Below are 24,291 nucleotides of genomic sequence, written 5' to 3'. Positions count from 1 at the left end.
CTCCTCGCGCTGTACCTGAGGGACTCTGGGCTGTCAGAACGGGGGGCGGGGCTACAGCTCCACTCTCAGCAGGTGAGGTGAGTCTTCAGGTGAGTCCTCGGGAAATTCTCCGTCAGTCGGTACAGCGTGCCGAGTCGAAGCTATTCCGACTTTTCAGGATACTAAACTGAAGAATTAGAGCAGAAGATGGAGCTTCAGGCCGGTCTGAGGGGAAAGCTTCAGCTGGAGAGACTCAACAATGGGAACAATGTTGGGTTTGATCTTCCTGGTGCTTAGTGCTGCCGTCCTGTCTGCATGTGAAGGTAAGATGTCTTCTTTATTTAATGTTTTATTTTTAATTTTAATGTTTGATAGTTAGTCTCATGTGTCAGCAGCAGGTTGTGTCTCCACAGACCAACACTGATCATCATGTGGATCATTTAATAACACGTTTCACTCTCATGATGATTTTTATTCTTCTTCGTAGATTTTTAGTAGAAACATGATTTTCACTCTGAATGAGAGTGAAAGATGAGAAAAGATGAATTAAAATAATGTCAGACGGACGGTGAACAAGTCTTCTTTCAGATTTAATAAGACTGTTTGTACCTCAGTAGTTTAATGGCTTGTTAACATCAGTCAGGTCAGTTTCTCATAGTTTACATATAGTTATAGTCAGAAAACAACTATAGGAAGGTGAATGAGATGTGAGGGAGAGAGAGGCAACCAGCAAGAACATGTCCAGCAGTGTAATGTTGGTAAAGCTGACACGTTTAGTGTCGTCTAAATGTTCTGATTCCACAGTAACACATAAACGTTCCATCACCAGGTCCTCCAGCTTCTTGTTGCGGCTCACAGTCTGTGTAGTTCCATATTTAAGACGTTTCATATGAAACATTAAACTAAACTGATCAGTATCGTCTCTGTCAGCCTACAAATGAACACATTATAAAACTGATGACACATATTTGATGTTGTAACCTCATTTCAGCTGCTGTCGGTCTAAATCACAGGTTGTAATGACGTTCATGATTTGTCTCGATGTCTCGCTGTGATCACTGTCGTCTCCATGATCACACAGACGTCTCAGTGACGACCAACACATTCAGTGGAATCACTGCGTAATCAGTGTAGTGTGTATATCACAGGTTTAGTTCATCTTGTGATGTATGGATCACGTCTCAGTCTGAGCAGGAAGTCGGTTCTTCTGTGTCAGGAATGTTCTGGATGATGTCTGAACTGTTCTAACTCCGTCTGTTATCTCTGGTTTTGTTCAGACACACAGAAGAAGCCTGGAGATGACATCACTCTTCAGTGTCCGGTTCACTCAGATGGTGACATCACAGTGATGGCGTGGAAACATCAGTCAGTGGGTGATGTCATCGTCCTCAGAAATAACCACTCATATGAATCCGACCAGCATCCGTCTTTTCGTGGTCGAGTGGATCATACGTATCAAGATGGAGTCTTTACTGTGACCCTGAAGAACGTCACCATCAACGACTCTGGAACATACGAGTGTGTAATAGGACGGAGAGACGGAGCGCCGCCTGTTTCCATCAGGAGCATCAGCCTGACAGTTACAGGTGAGTTGTAGAGTTCAGTGTGTCTCTCTAAACTAAAACTGAGAGTGATCCCGAGACAAGACGCAGAAGCCAGAGAGAGGCAGAAGAGGTCGGTGTGTTTACCAGGAAACTGCAGCTGAACCACAGAATCAGAGCGGAGTGGAAAAACTGACACAACCAGAGTTCCTGTGTCAGACTGAGTCAGGCAGAGAACTCAACCCATGAAGTCTGAGTCATGTGATCAGAGAGCAGGAGATGATGTCTGATGTGACACTGAAGAGGAAATGCTACCTGCTGACACCTCTTTCTGCTCTGCAGGTCTCACAGCTGGACACACAGAGGACGGAGGAAACAAGGAGGGAGGAAACGAGGAGGGAGGAAACAAGGAGGGAGGAAACAAGGAGGGAGGAAACAAGGAGGGAGGAAGCGAGGAGGGAGGAAGCGAGGACAGAAGGAACCTGCCTAGTCGTTCTCGATTGGCTCTGACAGCAGCTGTTTTTGCAGTGATTCTTGTTTTGTGGGTCATTTTTTTAACCCTGGTATATAAAAGACTCATGAAGAAGAAATCTGAACACCTTGCTGCTGATGACAAACATCAGTTATCATCCTCAGAACTTGTCCAGGTTCAGTGTCAATCTGATGTCACGTCCTTTTTATTTTGCTTGTCAAATATCATATAATCTGCTCGCTGCTTTATCTGATGTACTTTAACAATTTGTTGAAATGTGTTCTTGTATATATTTACTGTCACGTCTCGTCAGTGTCACTGACGGCTAATCAATAAAGTAGATCTTATATTAACAACATGTCTTTGTCTCTGTTCTGATACTTTATGATAAATTGTACGTGAACTGTTGATCCAGGTGTAATTTACCTGAACCTGGTTTATGTGTCACATGTTCACCAGCTGATTGTTTCAAACTGTCAGAGAGTTTTTAATGAATATGAGACAAAATGCTCCTTTATGATCCCACAGTGAGACTACAGAGTGAAGAGGTGCATCATGGGACTTGTGTTTGCTTCACCTGGTCGTCATCATGGTGTTGAACAGATCAACCATCCTCTTCTGTGTTCTGAACATCACAACTATACATTATAAACTGCTTCCTTTGCTGAGACTGAATGTCTCCATGAAACTATTGGAGCCGAACACTGAAGACGTCACTGTGTGGAACAACGAGGTGGTGTGTGTTAACAGAGGTGTGTTTGAGTTGTAAAGGTGTTTTCTGGAGTGTAGATCAGCTCTGAGAGTTTCCCAGCAGCACCTGGATGTGTCCTGACAGGTTTTATCTGGAGATAAAGAGGCTCACAGAGGCAGTGAAGCAGCTGTTCACATTTAAATGATGAACTCAGGACTTCTGACTGTATGTAGTCGTGTTTCTCAGGCCTCGTCCACACCCACATGACTCAGAGGTGTGGATATAAACCTCTACTGTCAGACCACCACAGCCAATCAGAAGCCTGCAAACAAAGAGAGGCGAGCCTGTGGACACATGAAGAGTGAGAAGGTGGTTTCTGAATAGTTTCAGTCAGTGTTGGATGTTTCCTGGAAGCGGCTGTGACTCTGCAGCTCTTCTGTTCAGCTGGTTGAATCTTCATGTCTGTGTTTCTCTGTGGGTCAAAGTTCAGACTGAACATCATCAGCAGTGAAACACTGTGACGCTGCTGTGCTGCCACCTGCTGGCTGTCTGACTGCACTGACATGATCATTTACCAAGCATGCATCTCACACAGACAGAGAACAGACAGGAAACCTAAAAAAGATGGAGGGTGATGTTACTGAGTGTTTCCTGTGGGACTGACAGCTGGATTACAGTCTGTGGGAGATCATGGAGAGACATTAAACCCAACACATCTACGTCGTCTGATCGTGATGAAGAAACTCCTCCAGAAAATGAAGGAACACATCAGAGAGGAGGTTCATGACTGACTGCTTCCCCCAGATGATCCACAGGGTGGATGCTGTGTTGATCAGGAGGCAGATCTGACTGGTTTCCACTGATGAGACTCCATCAGACGCTGCACAGTGTTGATGAACCCCCGTCATGAACCTCCTCTCTGAGGGAGCTTTGTTTCTGGAGGTGTTTCTTCATCAGAGGTCAGATGATGTAAATATGTTGGTTGGTAGACGGGTTAAAGGAGAACTTCGGTCGATTTAAACATGCAGCTTCATTGCTCAAGCTACCCTTGACTTGCCAGTACCGAAGACGCGAACAAATTTGATCCAGCCATTACAGAGCTCCGTGAACGGAGATGTAGCATTGAACGCTAACTGCATGGGGTCAGAACTTCACACTGTGTTTTAACCGTCTTAACATGCTCCACATCTCACACCAGAAGTTATGCAACATCAGCAGACACCTTAGCACACAGCACGGTAGCGTGTATGACTCAAACTGAATAAAAAAGTAGTTAAAACAGTGTGTTTGTGCAAGGAGCTACTTACCTGTTTGTTGACATCCTTGTGTTCCGGTAGCTAGACCAAACTAGTCAATCCGTCGAGCGTGCACTTACTCCCTCACTGGCGGAGACGGAAAAGTATTCCAGCATTTTCGTGTTTATGTTCATAATGTACATGTCCATGTTACAGCCTGTCATGAGCCATGAGCCTTACAATAGCCTGTTTAGCCTGTTAAGTGCACACTCGATGGTTATGCTAGTTTGGTCTAGCTACCGGAACACACGGATGTCAACAAACAGGTAAGTAGCTCCTTGCACAAACACACTATTTTAACTACTTTTTTATTCAGTTTGAGTCATACACGCTACAGTGCTGTGTGCTAAGGTGTCTGCTGATGTTGCATAACTTTTGGTGTGAGACGTGGAGCATGTTAAGATGCTTAAAACACAGCGTGAAGTTCTGACCCCATGCTGTTAGCGTTCTAAGTCAACATTAACCCTCCGAGAACCACAACAAGGACAGGTACAGTACTGAGGTGATTTACTGAATATCATGGTCGACAGATACATGTTGCAGTGTAACATAGAAACTGTGCTGTTGGCTGTTTTGTGTCCAGGTGCAGTGAGGACATCACCTGGTCTCACACTGATGTGCTGGCTGACAGCGTGCAGACACTCGCTGTATTTCAGCCTCTTCCTGACCACATTTCAGTGGTTGGAACAGAGTGAGTGAGTCAGACATACTCAGACACGCAGGTACAGAAGCAGCTTCCTGCTGTCAGCTACAGGAAGATCCAGCTTTCATACTGAAGATCATCATCCAGTCGGCTCAGCAGCTTCACACTCACATCTGCTGGAGAGACGAGCGCTCACTCTGAGACACAACTGTCAGTAAACGCATCATACGAGGATGGAGGAAACACGTCTGCTGCGTCTGCTCTGTAAGTACACTCACACATCAGCTGGAAGAAGAAACACACACTTTGTTTTGTGGAACATGAACAGACGTTAGTGTCCATGTTACTCTGACAGGACGTCACTTTTCACACTGTTGCTTTAAAAACAACATGAGCTGATGATGTTTCTTTGATACGACTGTCCTCCTCTGTGTTTCCTCTCAAACCAACCGGAGTGTCTTTTGTCTTTAGTTGTGACGTCACTGCTGAGCGGCTGCACACACCAAGATGAGAACACTTCCTGTGTGTGTCTGTGTAGGAACTTTCTGCACTAACAAGGAGATTAATGATTATCAAACACGTACAACGATAGATTTCACCTGTTCTTAATCCGCCTGATCCTACAGGCTCATATAATAAACTTTTTAACCAGCACATCCTCTTCCTGTCGTCCTCCAGCCTCTCTGAAGATCAGTCCTCACAGCTCTCAGCTCCTCAGCTGGAAGTCTGTCTCTCTGAGGTGTGAGGAGGACGACAGCTCTGATGGATGGACGGTGACGAGGAACACGGCTGAAGGAACCAGGACTTAGTGTAAAGACTGGGGAGAACCAGCTGGTTCTGTCTGTAACATCAGCTACACCTTCCCATCTGACAGTGGAGTTTACTGGTGTGAGTCCACAGGCGGAGCAGCCAGTAGCAGCATCAACATCACTGTCACTGGTAAGATGAGGCTGTGCAGTCGGTGCTGATGAAGCTGTGTAGGTGGATGAAATGCTGTAGTTTGTCTGTGTGTTGAGGTGGAGCAGTGATCCTGCAGATTCCTGTCCTCCCTGTGATGGAGGGAGATGATGTCACTCTCACCTGTACAACAAAGACCTCCAACCTCTCAGCTGCTTTCTATAAAGATGGCTCCTTCATCAGGACTGAGCCTACAGGTCACATGACCATCCACCATGTTTCCAGGACTCATTTCATCTATATGTTCACCTGACCAGGTGAGATTCTCTCTGCAGGTAAACCTACAACAGCCCCGGCTCCTGTTCAGACTGCTCCTCCACATGGTGTTCTGTCCGTACTGCATCTCCACTGTCATCATGGTGTCTTTATATTGACGCAGGTCCACAGGTAACAATCAATCAATCATCAATCAATCAATCAGTCAATCAATCAATCATTGATGATTGACAGCTGTTGATAAATGATCTCACTCTCTCTGCCTGCAGGAAATGACCTGCCCGTCTCCATGGAGATGGCTCCTCCCACCCAGGCTGAGCAGGGATTGGCTGATGAGTACGATGATGTCATGGCTGCTGTCACCACAGAGCATCACCTCTGAGTTGATCCAACGTGTTCTCCTTCTTCTTCAGTCACGTTTCCTTCCTGGAGCCAGAACTCTTCCTGTGGAACTGCTCACCTTCTAGGTTCTGTTCTTGTGGATCCTGCTGCTTCTTCTTGTGAGACCCGCCCTCCTCCTCCTCTGATTGGCTCGTCTCTGTGGTGTTCCCACCAGAACTCTTCCTGTGGAGCTGCTCACCCTCTAGGTTCTGTTCTTGTGGATCCTGCTGCTTCTTCTTGTGAGACCCGCCCTCCTCCTCCTCTGATTGGCTCGTCTCTGTGGTGTTCCCACCAGAACTCTTCCTGTGGAGCTGCTCACCTTCTAGTTTGACGGGTCGACTGCTGATTGGACTCTTGTGTTGTTCGCTGAGTCGGTTCTGTCTCTGTGATGAAGTTGCTGTTCTGTCTCTCAGTGAACTCAGCTTGATGTGTTGATGTTCTGATGGTGTCCAGCTGATCCACTTTCTGTAAAGTGTTTCTTTAGAGAACTTCGGTCCTGATCCGATGCTGAGAACGATCCTCTTTGACTTCTGACGCTTTGATTTACTTTCTGGATCCTCAAACTTTGTGACTGTTTCCAGGTTTATGTGACAGTATTCCAGGTTTTCAATGTGGTCTGAGACTTTTGGACCTGCTGTATCTAAAATGTTGAGCTGCACATTAAACAGACTTTATCCTTCAGTATCATTCAGTGTGTTCCCTTCAGCTGTGTGTTGACACACCCTGTTTATGTAACACTGCACATCAGAACTGATGACCAGAACAAAGACTTCCTTTAAGTCCAACAACAGAACAATGTTCATGGTTTTAGATCCTCGGTGCATTTTCTGCATCTCAGACTGACCTTTAATCTGAAGATTATTCATGTTCTAGTTTTTTATGCTGAACATAAACGACAGCTTCCTCTTGAGTCCAGTAAACTGACCTGAAGCTGTGAGGTTACTAACTACTCTCTGCTCGAGCTGACAGTGACGTGTTTGTCCTTGTGGTGTAATGTGTCAACTGGTTTTAATGGCAGATAGCAGCTTTGTGGTCGTCCAGGTTCCTGTTTCCCATAAATACCCTCCAGTTGTTCACTCGGCTGCGTCTCTCTGACAGGAAGTCTTCACTCTGTGCCGCTTGCTCAGAATAGGCGAGTTCAAGATTAAGCAGCGCTGCGCAGCGCTGCATAAATCGTGATGCATGCTGGTTAAAATGTGTCCACAATGACCTAGATGGGAGTGGTTTCTGCTCCGCATCTGATGTCACATGACCTTAAGTTATCGCGGGAGCGAGGCTGCTGCAGAGCATTCGCGCAGTTGCTCTCCAGGTGCTGCGCGACCCCAGACCCACCTCCATGACGTCAGGACTTTGCCCTAATTGGCTCTCATCTACGCTGACGTATATGACGTGTGTTTCGATGAATTTACATATCCATAAGGTCTATGCCTTAACTCAAATATCAAATACTTTCAGATAAGTAGCAGTCGTGTGGCTGCACCTATGGATAGTCAACATGAATAAACCTATAAAATCCTTCATGTAACGCAACAGATGATGACGTGAAAGATGTCGTCAATAAACTGCTCAGTTCTGTCATCTTAGGGTGATGATGGAGAAGTGGTTAACTGCTGTGTCCAGTGTTATCTGTACTATCCAATCTTATTAATTAACCCTTTCTGTTCCCGTCACATTAACAATACAAAGAATCATCCTGAGCTATTCTGTGTGTGATAAGATGGTGCAGCGGGACAAGGCATCTGATTCAGTCATTTGTTCTGATTATTGTATTTCATTCATTCAGTGAAATGTATTTCATTCATTGTGAAAAATGTTGCTATGAGAAAATGCATCATCTTATGTGTCTACAGTTATGCTTATTTGTTAAATGTAGTCAGCAAATTCCCCTCAGCTGTGATTTAATCATGATGCACCTAAGCACAGTTGTCATCATAATAATGAATAACTGTTGTAATTGTATTGTTATTGTGCAAGACTTACTATAATGTACCAGATAGACAAAGTTCAAATGTATTTAATGGTGACATTACAAATAAAACAGAACATGATCATTTACAGTAAGACAACATTTAGGCTCTTCATCTACTCTTGATGCGCCACTGTGTGACCGTTTGAAGTGAAGCAATTACAAAGTATCCAAATTTGAAGTTGTTATTGTGACAAAGCTGTCACATTCTGTTGTCTCTAAATATGAACTGTCCGTACATATATATATATATGTATATATATATATATATATATATATATATATATATACATAAAAAGTAATCAGATGAACACATCCTCTGCAAAAATACAGGCTTGACACGGGTCTTGAACCCCGGTCGTCTACATGCAACACAGCAGCAGTTCTACTGCTCTATTCCCTCAGCCCAAATGTTTTGGTTGACTAATATTTTGAACATCTCAGATTGAATAATTTCTGAAGGAGATTAATATGAGAAAAAGGCCAGAAAAGTTCCCATAGCATCACTTAAGAAAACTGATCGCAGTCGTTGTTGATTGTAATCAAACATTAATGGAATTTCAATTTCCTCCACTTCTTCGCCGACGAAGAAGGCAAACACCGCAAGCTCGGCCAGGTCACGTCACGTCTACGGGAAGAGAGAGTGTCCGACTTCATAGCAGCGTTTGTAGCCCCGCCCCTGCTGTCGCCAGCAGATCTCGCTGATGTGATCAGGCAGCAGGAGGTCAACTTGAACGCGCCCAGTGATAGACGGGTGGGTGACACGATATGATTGGTTGACACTAGTTGGTTCAGCTGACGGAAGCACACGTGACATTTAGTTTACAGGAAGAAGACACAAGTTAATTCTCCAACCTCGGAGTCGGGCCTCTCCAGAGGGCCAACAGATAAATGTGGGGGGTCGTCACATGAGTGATGGGGAGAAGAATATCAAATGAAGTAAGAAGAAGTGAAGCAGATGACAGTGTTGAGGTGTGACGGTCTCTGGAGACCAATCACAGGCCTTCTGGTGTGAAGGTCTACTTCAGTGATAAGTAGAAGACATCTGGTTCCGACTTCAGCCTTAAACAAACAAACAAACTGTTCAAACTCCACCCACAAACAACATCTGAACTGGAAGTCTCAAACTACTTTCTTGTATAGATTATTATTGTTTATCGTATAGTTTGCACCGTGTATATATTTTGTTTTCTATTCATGTTATGTACAGTGAGTGTTTTTCTTTCTTTTTTTGCAGACCCACTGCTGCTGCTTCAAAATATTTCCCAGCCTGGGATCAATAAAGTAATTCTATTCTATTCTATTCTATTCTACTGATTCACTACATGAGGTTGCTAGTGTCGCCTCGCTCAGGGCACCATATTTAGTGCATTGTGCAACACTAATAGGGAGTTTAGGGTTAAATTTGGCTATCAAAAATAATTAATCATTATCAGGAATAATGATTAATTATGATAAATAAGAAGATCAAATTTACACTGGAGCACCTCAGGTTAATAATTAACTTAATAACTACAACCGATATTACCATAACAGCTGTAATGGTCAAAGGAGTTCCAATCAGAGTCGAGGTTGGCAACATTCACTCACATTCAAACAGCATGAAGGTTCTTTTATGAAACACAAAGATGAAAACACACAAACTTACTAACATGTACTATATACAGGTGTGTGTGGGTGTGTGTGTCTGGAAGAGCAAAACAAAATGGTGGCTAGGGTTCATACCTCCCGTGGCTCCCCTCACCACAACTTTGCCAGCAACTTTTATGCGGAACCATTTTTGGACACAGGCGTTTCCATATGGATGCATTTCAACAGTGCACCTCAAACAAGTAGTTCTCCAGCCAAACAGATGGTGACGGTAATAAACTAAACCTTAATGTCAACCACCAACACAATTACAGAAGAAGAAGTTGTTGTTGTAGGAGAACAGAGAAGAGTCGCAGGTGAGTTAGCAGAATGAAATTAATTCACTATGTTTGTAATGTTTCTTGTCTTAATGTATATGTATTATTGCTGGAGTTGAAACAGATATGGTAAAGTTTGCTAAGCTAACTTAGCAGTATGAATGTCACAAGCTATAAACAGTTTCACTGTGTCAGTGTCATTTAAATGAAAATATTCAATGTCAATAAGTCCCAGTGTTGTAGAAGGCCATTAAAAGTAAAGTCAAAGTTCAGTGCTGGTTTAGCTCGATAGTGTTGATCAGTCTGTGACATATTATTGAAAGGGAATTCAAATTTGTTTTCCATGCATTCACACAAGCATGTTCTGGGGTTCAATTGCATGAGTCTTGTATTCAGTACACACAAGTTGGCAGCCAAATGATGCCAACCACAATCCACAAGTTACTGCAGTGTTACTGTTTGTATCTGTTTGCATTAAATGATAACATTTCAACACGACATGGATGAATTTGTAAATCAAGACTTCTGTAAGTTTGTTTTGCGTGAGTGTGTTCTGTGATATTGTAATGTGATTTGTACATGATATCTGTAAATCAGTTTGAGAATCAACATGAGAATGAAACTTTGTGGGTTTGTTTGATAAAAGTGCCTTCTGTGATATTGTCGTGTGGTGTAAATAGTAATTATCGTGTGAGCTTTGTCACCAATTAAAAAGACAGCACCTTCACAACTGTTTCAGATAATTTTTTAAATCAGTTTAGGAAACATTTATTAGCTTATGCAAGTCTTCATGATGTGATTCTACATGACAATCACTGCCTGTATAAGTAAATGTGTGAGCGACTAAGAAACACTTCCAGATCCACAGCGACTCGACACATCGGGAAAAAAAACAAGATGATATCAGTTTCTGTGCCTCCGCTGTGAGAGCTGTGGTCTCAGTCTGACTCCCCTGTGAAAACTGACTGTCTCAGCTACTGGTTGTATGAGACTCTCAGTCACTGTATTTAGTGTATTTCCTAAAAGGAGAAATGTGTTGAAATAATAAAGATCATAATCCTGTCATAACGTGCTCTGAAACATGAAATCAGAACGTTTAAACCTCATCCAGAAGAAACCAGAACCACAGGTCTCTCTGAGGCTGTGACTAGGTGTGACCTGTGGACCTGAGTCCATAAAGACACTGAGGACAGTGGAGATGCAGGACAGACAGAACACCAACAGCTGGCAGCACCGTCGGATCACAAGCTGGAGGGTGGAGAAGAAGATTACAGAGATAAAAGAAGTAACTCCTGTAGCTACAGACACTTGTCCTCATCAGGTGTCTCAGTTTCTCAGGTCTACTCAGAGTTCAGCAGCTTCATCTACATGCTGTCTTCCTTTTGAACTGTAATGTCTCTTTTAATGCATGTGCTGTGACCTGATGTTGATCAGGTGTTAATCTGTTGTTGATCTGCTGTTGATCTGGTGTTGATCAGGTGTTGATCTGTTGATGATCTGGCAGGTAAATATCACCTAAAAGAGTCTGCATGTTAAGAGACCAACAGAGTCCGATGTGCTTCTGAGCCATTAGACTACGGCGGGAAAACTTTTTCAAATGATTAATTTCTCGCTGCGCTCTCTGTCTTTCTGTTTATCTGTGTGGCTTCACTCTCAGTTCATTGTTGAATATTGTGCAGCTGCTAACGACTTACATGAACATAAACACTGTGATACATCAGTGTTTCAGGCCTTGTGCTGCTCCTGCCTGCAGTGATAGTACTACAAAGCCGCAGGACTCTCTCACCTGCCAGCGACTTGAATGTCAATACACCATCTCAGCGGATATTGTGTTGCATTCGGTACAACACTACGATCATTCAGTCGTTCGTTCAGCACTCTATCAAGACAAGGGGCTACAGATCCATGTGTCCAGTCTCAACCATGTTCACCCTTCAACAACCTGGACTCAACACAAGAGAGGCTACGGGGGGGCAGTTGACTGGTAAAACATAACCTGGAAAAAAAAGTTACACATATGCCAAGAGTGTTGTCGGTGTTGTGAAGTTCCTCTGTGTGAATGAGTCAAGGCTCTGTGAGACTACAGGAACTCTAAGACATGATGCAGCAGGTAATGATAATGGTACACATGAGACTGCACCTTACAGAAGAAGGAGAAGCTAGCAAGCATCACAAAGGGTATCCACAAAATTAAATTATTCAAACACCGGCAGAAGTGGTGCTTGGAAACGCCCACTCTGCAGGATTTTGCTTCGAAAGTGATGGGACAGGTGCAATGTGGGCAAAAACATGTCTACGATGATTCAGTTTGTCAGCAGTTCCATGAAAGAGGAGCGTCTTATTGTGTTGATTGACTTGCATCAGCTTGATGCGGAGCACGTCGCCTCTGAGATATTGAGGCATCTTTCTGACGCTGGCTACAACCCTCACAACATAGTTAGCTGGTGCTGTGATGGTGCCTCTGTAATGAGGTGGCGTACAAGCACAGCTCCAAAAGAAGCTTGCTAGATATGTCCTGTATTCCCACTGTTCTAACCACCGATCACACTCAGTGGTCGTTTGAGCCATGCAGGGTGAGCCATGTGTGAAAAGATTTGTCTGAGAAACGAGCTACTGAGTGACCACAAGGTTTATTGGAAATCAGGCCTGCTCAGTCAAATTAAAGGCATCATTTCTCTGAGACTGAGATTTTTCTTCTTGGCGTCTTGAAACTAGCAAACGCAGTCCTACAGTCCCAGTTTGTGGATATGTGCACTGCTTCTGAGGTTGTTGTGCATCGCTGGAGTCCTTTAAAGACATCCGTGAAGATGAGTGTTGGGCAGAGTTTTCTCAGGCAGCTGCTGGAGATGATTCACATCCTCCAGAGAGAAGGAGAGCGATGAGCCGACACCTCGGTGAACTGTGGACCATCAAGTTCTGAAAAGATCCCTGATCAACACCCCTGACAGACAGTTGTTCTTTGTTGCATCATTCACTGTGTAGGGTGAATGTCCTTGAGCAGTTTGATTTAAACACTTAAAGGGATATTCTGGTGTAAATTTAATCCATGGTCTAAAGCACCGTGAAACTGTGTTAGACTACCTCTCGAGAGATCAAGTTAGCAGACCGCTAATTTATGGAGTTTTATCAACCTCAGGAACGACCGCACGACAGCAATACATTGCAGTAAATGGGTCCAAATAGAAACCGCCACCAAAAAGTCACAAATAATGCTCAGATGATAATGATTACCGAGTGCCGTTAGAAATGCTCAATTCCGTTCTTTTCCCTGTCCGCTCTCAATAATAACTGTTATAAACCTGCAGGTAACACACAATCATAAGTCATAATCATACATTTTCATCCAGAAATCCAGCTTATATATATATATATATATACATATATATATAAAAATATGTAGTTATAAGGGATAATGCCCGACGAGGTTTCCATAAACAGGAATTAATGGACGACACAGAGGCCTAAGAACCATCCTCCGCAGCGCGTCGGATTGTTGCCTCTGCTTATACCATGGTCACTTGCCAAAGAAAATAAATTAAGACCATTAATTTATATTTCCATGCGTTTTACAATCAAAATATAAAGTTTTTCACAAGCCATAACTTAGTTTCCCTGGTAACACCTGAGGGTTTGACTAATACCTGGAACAATCATTACCCTCCCGTAAGATTCTTATGCAACAGAGACGTTGTTCACTCCTCCAGTAAATAGGACGGACCTTAGATACGACTTGGCAACGGGAGATATTCTAGTCCGCTCAGCCATGAGCCAGGAAGCTAACGCTATGCTAGCAAGATTCAAAGTCAATAACATTGCGTACGGTTGACAGACAGTAAATATAATCTGACAGTATGTTTAACAGCATGAGTAGCTAGCTAACCAGTCATGTCATTGTCCCCAAATCAATATCAAGATTTTCATGAAACAAATGATCGGCCGTGTGTAACGTTACTGTGGCCGCAGCCTGAAGTAGAGAGCTGAACAGCGAACGGGATGTGAGATTATTCACGTATCAGTAAATTTAGAGGGGAAGTGTACTTTCTGCAGCTTGTGTGTTACAGTCGCCAAAGTCGACTGTAACACACAACTTGTGTGTTTCAGTCATGTGTTACAGATAAGACACTGGGACTGACGGACTGTATTCAGTGTTGGAAATAAAATATTCTGATTTGATATGCCAGCTAGCGCATTGATTTACAGCGGTGAACAGACAATTTGACTGGAACTACTTAGTAGGTGTCCATATATCAGGGATTAATGGACACCCTGCAGCCAATCAGAATCAAGTATTTCCCCAGACCATGGTATAAATATATATAAAAACATGCAACAAAACATAAACAGATTTCGTAACTTTAGTTATTTGTAGTTATTTATGAGTCCTCACTGAAATAATACGATAATGGAGTTTAAAAATAAACTTGTTTTATTGTCACAACAGAACAGAGGAACATCAAAATATATTATAATATATATACACAAATGTTGCCAACAGGGATGTTGTAGAGCGGGGGGGACACACTGTTTTAGCTTGCGAGCTACTTTCAAAATGACCTGCTCAAAATGATTTACCTACATAGAAAATACCAAACATCTACACTGAGTATACTTTATGTAACACAATGCATAACTGATATTAAGAGAGTAAAAAGTGAATTCAGTCATATCTGTAAACATCATCCGAATAAAAACACACAGCTGGGCTGTATCGCTGGTGTCTGTAGACTCGTCTAACTGCGGTGAGAAAAACTCACAGTCTGCGATGTCTCTCTGAAGCTGCTGTCTCAAATCCTCGGCCATTACTTCACAGCGCTGTGTAACTGTACTTCTTAATTGATGATAATATTTCTTAAAATCCTGAAACAAGAAGTCAGCTGCCTCAACAAAGGCCTCTTTTTTCATCTCTCCATCTTGGAAGGACTTCTTATGCTTCCTGATGAGTGACTCACCCGTAACAATGCTTCATGTCGGCCTTTGCTTGTGAATTACGCTGTGTGATAACGGACTGTTGTCTAATTATTTAGCTTTTGGAGGAAAGTCAGTGTCGTACTTTTTATGAACAGTTCAGAAGTGCCTCTCAACATTCTGCTTCTTCAGAATAGTGATGGTAGCTAGCGCATTGTGTTGCACATGCATGGTGACCCGTGACACGAGACCCGTACAAGAAGAGATCTCAGAATGGCCATCCTGTACGCCATCAGGTGGCATAGACTCGACCTGTTGTAGAGTGCCCTCCAGTGGACAAACTATGCAATGCATGGTTGGAGGGTGTTTAGTCCATTTTTATATTATTGTTTAAATATTCATTTATCGGCCATTATAGATGCGTTAAACAATAATGTCAGTGCTGTTCATGGTTGATAATATTAGAAATGAATATACTTGATGTGAGGTTGAGTTTCAGTGTCAGGATGTTTCTGTGGAGGAACTAAAGCTCGACTGATGGACTGAGTGGAACCAAGAGACGCCGACTTACAGACGCTCCAGTGTGTCAGTTCATACAGCACGCCGGGACCAAAAGAGGCGTGGCGGTACGAAGCATCAGTGAGCTCCAGCTCCTCCTGTCCTTCACAAAGAAACATCAACAGTGCTGATAATCTGTCACAGGCCTCAGACTGATCCCTGATCAACACCCCTGACAGACAGTTGTTCTTTGTTGCATCATTCACTGTGTAGGGTGAATGTTTTGTTTGATATACATCCTTGAGCAGTTTGATTTAAACACTTAAAGGGATATTCCGGTGTAAATTTAATCCATGGTCTAAAGCACCGTGAAACTGTGTTAGACTATCTCTTGAGAGATCAAGTTAGCATTTACGGATTTTTATCAACCTCAGGAACGACCGCACGACAGCAATACATTGCAGTAAATGGGTCCAAATAGAAACCGCCACCAAAAAGCCACAGATAATGCTCAGATGAGAATGATTACCAAGTGCGGTTAGAAATGCTCAATTCCGTTCTTTTCCCTGTCCGCTCTCAATAATAACTGTTATAAACCTGCAGGTAACACACAATCATAAGTCATAATCATACATTTTCATCCAGAAATATGGACATCCAGAAATATGGACAGTGCTGATAATCTGTCACAGGCCTCAGACTCCTCCACCTCGTTAAGGCAGCAGGTCATGAAGAGGAGATATAGCTGGGCTCTGATGAACCAGATCATCCTGGTGGAGAGTCTCAGACTTCAGACTGATACTGAACTTCAACAGGTTCTTGGGATGATAACTGCAGTTGTTCATCAGCAGCAAGGTGCTCTGATTTCTTCTTCATTAGTCTTTTACAAACCACGAAGCCGATGATAACAGAAACACAAATCACCACAACAACAGCTGCTATCAGAACCATTAGCCCAGAATGACCACACAGGTTCTCTTCGCCCTCGCTTCCTCCCTCCTTCCTTCTTCTGTCCTCACTTCCTCTGTCCTTGGTGTGTCCAGCTTTGAGACCTGCAGAGCAGAAAGAGGTGTCAGCAGCTTTATAGATCTGAAGCCCAGTTTTAGTTTAGAGCAGGGGTACTCAAATACAAATCTTAAAGGGCCACGAAGATTTTTTTCAATGACTCAAAGGTCCATGTATTGAGGTCGGTCAGGCCACATGCAATAATACTGTAATATTCAAAACAAAATGTCCTTTTCATTCTAAACAACAAAATACGAACTAAAATAAAATGTAATTTCCATTTTAACATAAATTAAAATACATAGTTGAATATTTCCTTTTTGTTTGCCTTCAAACATTGTGTCCATCACTTCAGTCATGCATTATTTTATTTCATTGTGACATAGATGTGACAAGGATCCTGCTTGCAGCTTGATATGACGATTTCAGTGCATTTATTTGTGTTGTGCTCATCTCTGAATTTTGAGGAAATGTCTCTTCAAAATTCCTATGCTTCGTCTCATAACGCCGTTTCAAATTGGAAATCTTCATCACAGCTTCTCCTGGCATATTGTAACTCCCCTTGTGGACTGTGGCGCAATGACTCTTGGGTATTCTGTTGGTGTTGGTGTAATTATGGTTCATGAATGTGTTTGTGAATAAGATGATATGTAAGATGGTTGTGGGTTAATTCACGTCATTTGTTCTTAGATTAAATGGTGCTGAGTTTTAACAAGGATGATAAAAATTTTGGCACCGTGAGTAAAAGGGTGTTTGCCGGGAGAAACTCCCCGTCCGTTACATTTAATTTGAAAATACATGATGAGACTTGCTAATGTAATACCTGTTTAACAACGTAAGTGTGTGTTATTGCAGCACCGTCAGACCCGTGGGTTTTGTCCTGGTTGGAGGATGAATGAATGCAAAGTTCCTACTTCTATGAGTGGCTGATTCTCATTGTCCACTTTGTTATAGCAGTTTACTTGGAAAACTCCATTTCAATCTCTTACCACCGGCGAAATGTGAATACGCTAACTGCTCCGAAAACGAAAGTGAAAGTTAAAAGTTGCGATCGCAGCGGTGAGTGACCCAGCTGTATGTGTATCGTTGGCATGGAGACAAGTCCTGGTGTACACGTGCTGACCCAACCAAAACACATGATGAAGGAATAACAGTTCGGGGGCCACAAACAGGAGGCTGGCGGGCCGGATGCGGCCCGGGGGCCGCCTATTGAGGACCGCTGGTTTAGAGAGACACACTGAACTCTACAACTCACCTGTAACTGTCAGGCTGATGCTCCTGATGGAAACAGGCGGCGCTCCGTCTCTCCGTCCTATTACACACTCGTATGTTCCAGAGTCGTTGATGGTGACGTTCTTCAGGGTCACAGTAAAGACTCCATCTTGATACGTATGATCCACTCGACCACGAACAGACGGATGCTGGTCGGATTCATATGAGTGGTTATTTCTGAGGACGATAACATCACCCACTGACTGATGTTTCCACGCCATCACTGTGATGTCACCATCTGAGTGAACCGGACACTGAAGAGTGACGTCATCTCCAGGCTTCTTCTGTGTGTCTGAACAAAACCAGAGATAACAGACGGACTTAGAACAGTTCAGACATCATCCAGAACATTCCTGACACAGAAGAACCGACTTCCTGCTCAGACTGAGACGTGATCCATACATCACAAGATGAACTAAACCTGTGATATACAGACTACACTGATCACGCAGTGATTCCACTGAATGTGTTGGTCGTCACTGAGACGTCTGTGAGATCATGGAAACGACAGTGATCACAGCAAGACATCGAAACAAATCATGAACGTCATTACAACCTGTGAATTAGACCGAGAGCAGCTGAAGAACAGGAGGGTGTAATCTGAGCTGCAGGTCTCTGTGGTGACTCGTTCCTGATGGCCGCTCCCTTCTTTCAGTTCCACCAACCAGCTTTCACCACGATCTCTGTGAGTCGATCTGAGCCAATCGTTTCTGTCCACCTGTCACGTCAGCTGCCACGTCAGTGACCCTCCTCCATCTTTAGTTCACCTGAAGCCGCTCCCCACGTCTCCTCGCCCAGGTGTTCACATTCCTACCCTCTGCTGTCTCACTACCTCCATCTGCTCTAACTCAAGTCTCTCCACTCAAGTTACTGTGTGTATCTGCGGCGGACCCTGCCACCTCTCTAGCTTCAGACAGTGTTCTGGGACCTGATGTTCCTCTGAGAGAATCTGGTTTATTCCATGTGTTGTTGCCTCATTATTAATCTTGTACAGAACGACACAGAGCTCCTTTGAGAAGAAAAACCTTCACATTAAATCACTTCTGTCTGATTTCAACCTACAAATGAACAAACTTCATAAAAATAATCACACCATCATGTGTTCTGTCACACGTTAATGTTGTAACCTCAGTTCAGACGTTCAGAGTGAAAATCATATTTCTACTAAAAATCAACAAAGAAGAATAAAGATAATCATGAGAGTGAAACATGAGACTAACTATCAAACATCAAAATTAAAAATTAAACATTAAATAAAGAAGACATCTTACCTTCACATGCAGAGAGGACGGCAGCACTAAGCACCAGGAAGATCAAACCCAACATGGTTCCCATTGTTGAGTCGCTCCAGCTGAAGCTTTCCCCTCAGACCGGCCTGAAGCTCCATCTTGTGCTCTAATTCTTCAGTTTAGTATCCTGAAAAGTCGGAATAACTTCGACTCTGCGCGCTGTACCGACTGACGGAGAATTTCCCGAGGACTCACCTGAAGACTCACCTCAACTGCTGAGAGTGGAGCTGTAGCCCCGCCCCCCGTGCTGACAGCCCAGAGTCCCTCAGGTGAGTTGAGTCTTCAGGTGAGTCCTCGGGAAATTCTCCGTTAGTCGGTACAGCGCGCGGAGTCGAAGTAATTCTGACTTTCGACATTTCCACCTGCCACCATCTTTACTGTCCCGACCACACAAACAGTGTAAAGATAAACTGACTTTCCTCAACATTTAATTTTATGTAGCTCAATATTTTTTATTTGTGTTTTATCTCATAACTACCACAGCATTTTGTTGTATGTAGTACTCTATTGTTAGGAACAATCTATTGTTTTGTTGCATCTTGTATAAATTATTTTTGTTTCTTATTGTTTCTATATTTGCCCGCATGTTTGTTTTGTATTAGTACTGAATGTACCTGCTGTTATATTGACCCAATTTTTCCTCTGGGATTAATAAATCTATCTATCTATCTATCTATCTATCTATCTATCTATCTATCTATCTATCTATCTATCTATCTATCTACACTGTTAGAGGCACAGCAGTGTGAGGAGGTACAGAGTGCTGATCAACACTGACATCACTTCATCTTCACACTGTTTGTGTGGTCGGGACAGTAAATATGGCGGCAGGTGGAAATGTCGAAAGTCAGAATTACTTCGACTCCGCGCGCTGTACCGACTGACGGAGAATTTCCCGAGGACTCACCTGAAGACTCAACTCCCCTGAGGGACTCTGGGCTGTCAGCACGGGGGGCGGGGCTACAGCTCCACTCTCAGCAGGTGAGGTGAGTCTTCAGGGTGAGTCCTCGGGAAATTCTCCGTCAGTCGGTACAGCGCGCGGAGTCGAAGTTATTCCGACTTTTTGGGATTGTTAATCGAAGAATTAGAGTACAAGATGGAGCTTCAGGCCGGTCTGAGGGGAAAGCTTCAGCTGGAGAGACTCAACAATGGGAACAATGTTGGGTTTGATCTTCCTGGTGCTTAATGCTGCCGTCCTGTCTGCATGTGAAGGTAAGATGTCTTCTTTATTTAATGTTTTATTTTTAATTTTGATGTTTGATAGTTAGTCTCATGTGTCAGCAGCAGGTTGTGTCTCTACAGACCAACACTGATCACCATGTGGATCATTTAATAACACGTTTCACTCTCATCATTATTTTTATTCTTCTTCGTAGATTTTCTAGTAGAAACATGATTTTCACTCTGAACGTGTGAACTGAGGTTACAACGTTAACGTGTCACACAACACATGATGGTGTGATTATCTTAATGAAGTTTGTTCATTTGTAGGTTGAAATCAGACAGAAGCGATGGTCTTTAAGCTCAGTGTGTTTTCAGTGTATTCAGTCAGTTCGAGCGTACAAAGACGCCTCATGTACATGAGTCAGCTCAGAGCCGGTCCTGTTCATCTGGTGACGTCTGGTCTGAATGTGAGATGTGAAGTAAAGACAGCACACATCCAGTGATGCTGACGGATCCACGCTCACATTAAACTCACTACGTCTCACTAACATGGAGGTTTTAATGAGGAGAGACTTGAGTTAGAGCAGATGAAGGTAGTGAGACAGCAGAGAGTAGGAATGTGAACACCTGGGCGAGGAGACGTGGGGAGCGGCTTCAGGTGAACTAAAGATGGAGGAGGGTCTCTAATGTGACAGGTGGACAGAAACGATTGGCTCAGATGTACTCACAGAGATCGTGGTGAAAGCTGGTTGGTGGAAGTGAAAGAAGGGAGCGGCCATCAGGAACGAGTCACCACAGAGACCTGCAGCTCAGATTACACCCTCCTGTTCTTCATGACTGTCAGTTTGAACCAAGCGGAGAAGAGAAACGATGAATTAAAATAATGTCAGACGGACGGTGAACAAGTCTTCTTTAAGATTTAATAAGACTGTTTATACCTCAGTAGTTTAGTGGGCTTGTTAACATCAGTCAGGTCAGTTTCTCATAGTTTACATATAGTTATAGTCAGAAAACAACTATAGGAAGGTTAATGAGATGTGAGGGAGAGAGAAGCAACCAGCAAGAACATGTCCAGCAGTGTAATGTTGGTGAAGCTGACACGTTTAGTGTCGTCTAAATGTTCTGATTCCACAGTAACACATAAACGTTCCATCACCAGGTCCTCCAGCTTCTTGTTGCTGCTCACAGTCTGTGTAGTTCCATATTTAAGACGTTTCACATGAAACATTAAACTAAACTGATCAGTATCGTCTCTGTCAGCCTACAAATGAACACATTATAAAACCGATGACACATATTTGATGTTGTAACCTCATGTCAGCTGCTGTGGGTCTAAATCACAGGTTGTAATGATGTTCATGATTTGTCTCGATGTCTCGCTGTGATCACTGTCGTCTCCATGATCACACAGACGTCTCAGTGACGACCAACACATTCAGTGGAATCACTGTGTAATCAGTGTAGTGTGTATATCACAGGTTTAGTTCATCTTGTGATGTATGGATCACGTCTCAGTCTGAGCAGGAAGTCGGTTCTTCTGTGTCAGGAATGTTCTGGATGATGTCTGAACTGTTCTAACTCCGTCTGTTATCTCTGGTTTTGTTCAGACACACAGAAGAAGCCTGGAGATGACGTCACTCTTCAGTGTCTGGTTCACACAGATGGTGACATCACAGTGATGGCGTGGAAACATCAGTCAGTGGGTGATGTCATCGTCCTCAGAAATAACCACTCATATGAATCCGACCAGCATCCGTCTGTTCGTGGTCGAGTGGATCATACGTATCAAGATGGAGTCTTTACCGTGATCCTGAAGAACGTCACCATCAACGACTCTGGAACATACGAGTGTGTAATAGGACGGAGAGACGGAGCGCCGCCTGTTTCCATCATGAGCATCAGCCTGACAGTTACAGGTGAGTTGTAGAGTTCAGTGTCTCTCTAAACTAAAACTGGGCTTCAGATCTATAAAGCTGTGTGTACGCCTGACTCTGTTTGATCTAAATCTCAACAAGTGTATGTTGAGACCATGTTGTGGATGGTGAGCAGTAGTTTCCCTGGTAAACAAACCGACCTGTGGCTGTCTCAGCTGCATCGTCTCTGGGCTCGTTCAGTAGAGCAGACAGGCCGGGTGGAGGAGCAGCGGCAGGGCACCGAGCCCAGAGACACTGTGACAGCAACGATCCACTCCAGAGGACGAGTGATCCCGAGACAAGACGCAGAAGCCCGAGAGAGGCTGAAGAGGTCGGTGTGTTTACCAGGAAACTGCAGCTGAACCACTGAATCAGAGCGGAGTGGAAAAACTGACACAACCAGAGTTACTGTGTCAGACTGAGTCAGGCAGAGAACTCAACCCATGAAGTCTGAGTCATGTGATCAGAGAGCAGGAGATGATGTCTGATGTGACACTGAAGAGGAAATGCTACCTGCTGACACCTCTTTCTGCTCTGCAGGTCTCACAGCTGGACACACCGAGGAAGGAGGAAGTGAGGACAGAGGAAGGAAGGAGGGAGGAAGCGAGGGCGAAGAGAACCCGTCTGGTCATTCTGGGCTAATGGTTCTGATAGCAGCTGTTGTGGGGATTTCTGTTTCTGTCATCAGCCTCCTGGTTTATAAAAGACTAATGAAGAAGAAATCAGAGCACCTTGCTGCTGATGAACAACATCAGTTATCATCCCCAGAACCTGTCGAGGTTCAGTATCACTCTGAAGTCTGAGACTCTCCACCAGGATGATCTGGTTCATCAGAGCCCAGCTATATCTCCTCTTCATGACCTGCTGCCTTAACAAGGTGGAGGAGTCTGAGATTATCAGCACTGTTGATGTTTCTCTGTGACGGACAGGAGGATCTGGAGCTCACTGATGCTTCTGATCGTCTCAGTCCTGTAAGAACATACAAGAAGACAAACTGAACGTGGAATTAGATGTTACAGAGAGAAAGTTTTATTACTGTGATTGATTAGAAAGTGAGCATGGAGTTGATTTAACAGCGGCGGTTTCTAACAGCTCATGATGTTCTTCATGTAAAATAATATACACTGATGTTTTTAATGCGTATAAAACAAGTTGTTGGGACCACGTTTATTATGTATTCATCATTATTTATTAATTACAGGACATTTAATAGTTTAAATGTATTATTCAAATGAACAAACAAAAGATTTGACAGTTTAGATCAGTTGAACTTGTTTTCAGAGGAAGGATCCATTTGTACTGATTTCTCCTGGTTGAGGAATGTTTTTGTCAGAGATTAATGAAATCTGAAAAAATGACCAATAATGATTTCTTTTAAGAATTTGCGTCTCTATTTTTGTGCCTTTTGGTATTTGTGTATGTTTATTGTGTTACGTCTCTGTTGAACTGTTGTAAATACATGAATATCGCTGACGCATAATCAATAAAGTAGACCTTATATTAACAACATGTCTTTGTCTCTGTTATGATATTTTATGATAAATTGTACGTGAAATGTTGATCCAGGTGTAATTTACCTGAACCTGGTTTATGTGTCACATGTTCACCAGCTGATTGTTTCAAACTGTCAGAGAGTTTTTAATGAATATGAGACAAAATGCTCCTTTATGATCCCACAGTGAGACTACAGAGTGAAGAGGTGCATCATGGGACTTGTGTTTGCTTCACCTGGTCGTCATCATGGTGTTGAACAGATCGACCGTCCTCTTCTGTGTTCTGAACATCACAACTATACATTTTAAATTGCTTCCTTTGCTGAGACTGAATGTCTCCATGAAACTAGTGGAGCCAAACACTGAAGACGTCACTGTGTGGAACAACGAGGTCTTGTGTTAACAGAGGTATGTTTGAGTTGTAAAGGTGTTTTCTGGAGTGTAGATCAGCTCTGAGAGTTTCCCAGCAGCACCTGGATGTGTCCTGACAGGTTTTATCTGGAGATAAAGAGGCTCACAGAGGCAGTGAAGCAGCTGTTCACATTTAAAGGATGAACTCAGGACTTCTGACTGTATGTAGTCGTGTTTCTCAGGCCTCGTCCACACCCACATGACTCAGAGGTGTGGATATAAACCTCTACTGTCAGACCACCACAGCCAATCAGAAGCCTGCAAACAAAGAGAGACGAGCCTGTGGACACATG

At 43.4% G+C, this 24,291-nt stretch overlaps 3 protein-coding genes across 7 annotated transcripts in view; 2 read left to right on the top strand and 1 right to left on the bottom strand.

Moving 5' to 3' along the window:
- Window positions 1–24,291, top strand: part of LOC115590038 (Fc receptor-like protein 5) — a 435,016-nt gene that overhangs the window by 272,491 nt on the left and 138,234 nt on the right. The window lies entirely within an intron of this gene.
- Window positions 160–23,859, top strand: LOC115590064 (uncharacterized). Of its 4 annotated transcripts, none has more exons than XM_030431328.1 (3): window positions 160–302; window positions 1,257–1,565; window positions 2,521–3,011. In XM_030431328.1, the coding sequence occupies exons 1-3, from the start codon at window positions 239–241 to the stop codon at window positions 2,589–2,591; spliced, it is 444 nt and encodes a 147-aa protein (XP_030287188.1). In that variant the 5' UTR covers window positions 160–238; the 3' UTR covers window positions 2,592–3,011. The 4 variants fall into 4 exon arrangements, with proteins under 4 accessions (XP_030287188.1, XP_030287186.1, XP_030287187.1 ...); XM_030431326.1 differs by lacking the exons at window positions 1,257–1,565; window positions 2,521–3,011 and adding exons at window positions 21,789–22,097; window positions 22,635–23,603 and having other exon boundaries at window positions 164–302; XM_030431327.1 differs by lacking the exons at window positions 160–302; window positions 1,257–1,565; window positions 2,521–3,011 and adding exons at window positions 19,987–20,229; window positions 21,789–22,097; window positions 23,774–23,859.
- Window positions 15,809–19,187, bottom strand: LOC115590063 (uncharacterized). Its single transcript, XM_030431324.1, has 3 exons — window positions 19,000–19,187; window positions 17,712–18,020; window positions 15,809–16,503 (listed from the first exon to the last, which is right to left on the bottom strand). The coding sequence occupies exons 1-3, from the start codon at window positions 19,061–19,063 to the stop codon at window positions 16,235–16,237; spliced, it is 642 nt and encodes a 213-aa protein (XP_030287184.1). The 5' UTR covers window positions 19,064–19,187; the 3' UTR covers window positions 15,809–16,234.

Source organism: Sparus aurata, chromosome 10 (assembly GCF_900880675.1).
Source record: "Sparus aurata chromosome 10, fSpaAur1.1, whole genome shotgun sequence".
NCBI classification, from domain to species: Eukaryota; Metazoa; Chordata; class Actinopteri; order Spariformes; family Sparidae; genus Sparus; species Sparus aurata.
Note: the sequence above shows the minus strand (reverse complement) of the source record. Positions and strands in the feature narration are given on the sequence as shown.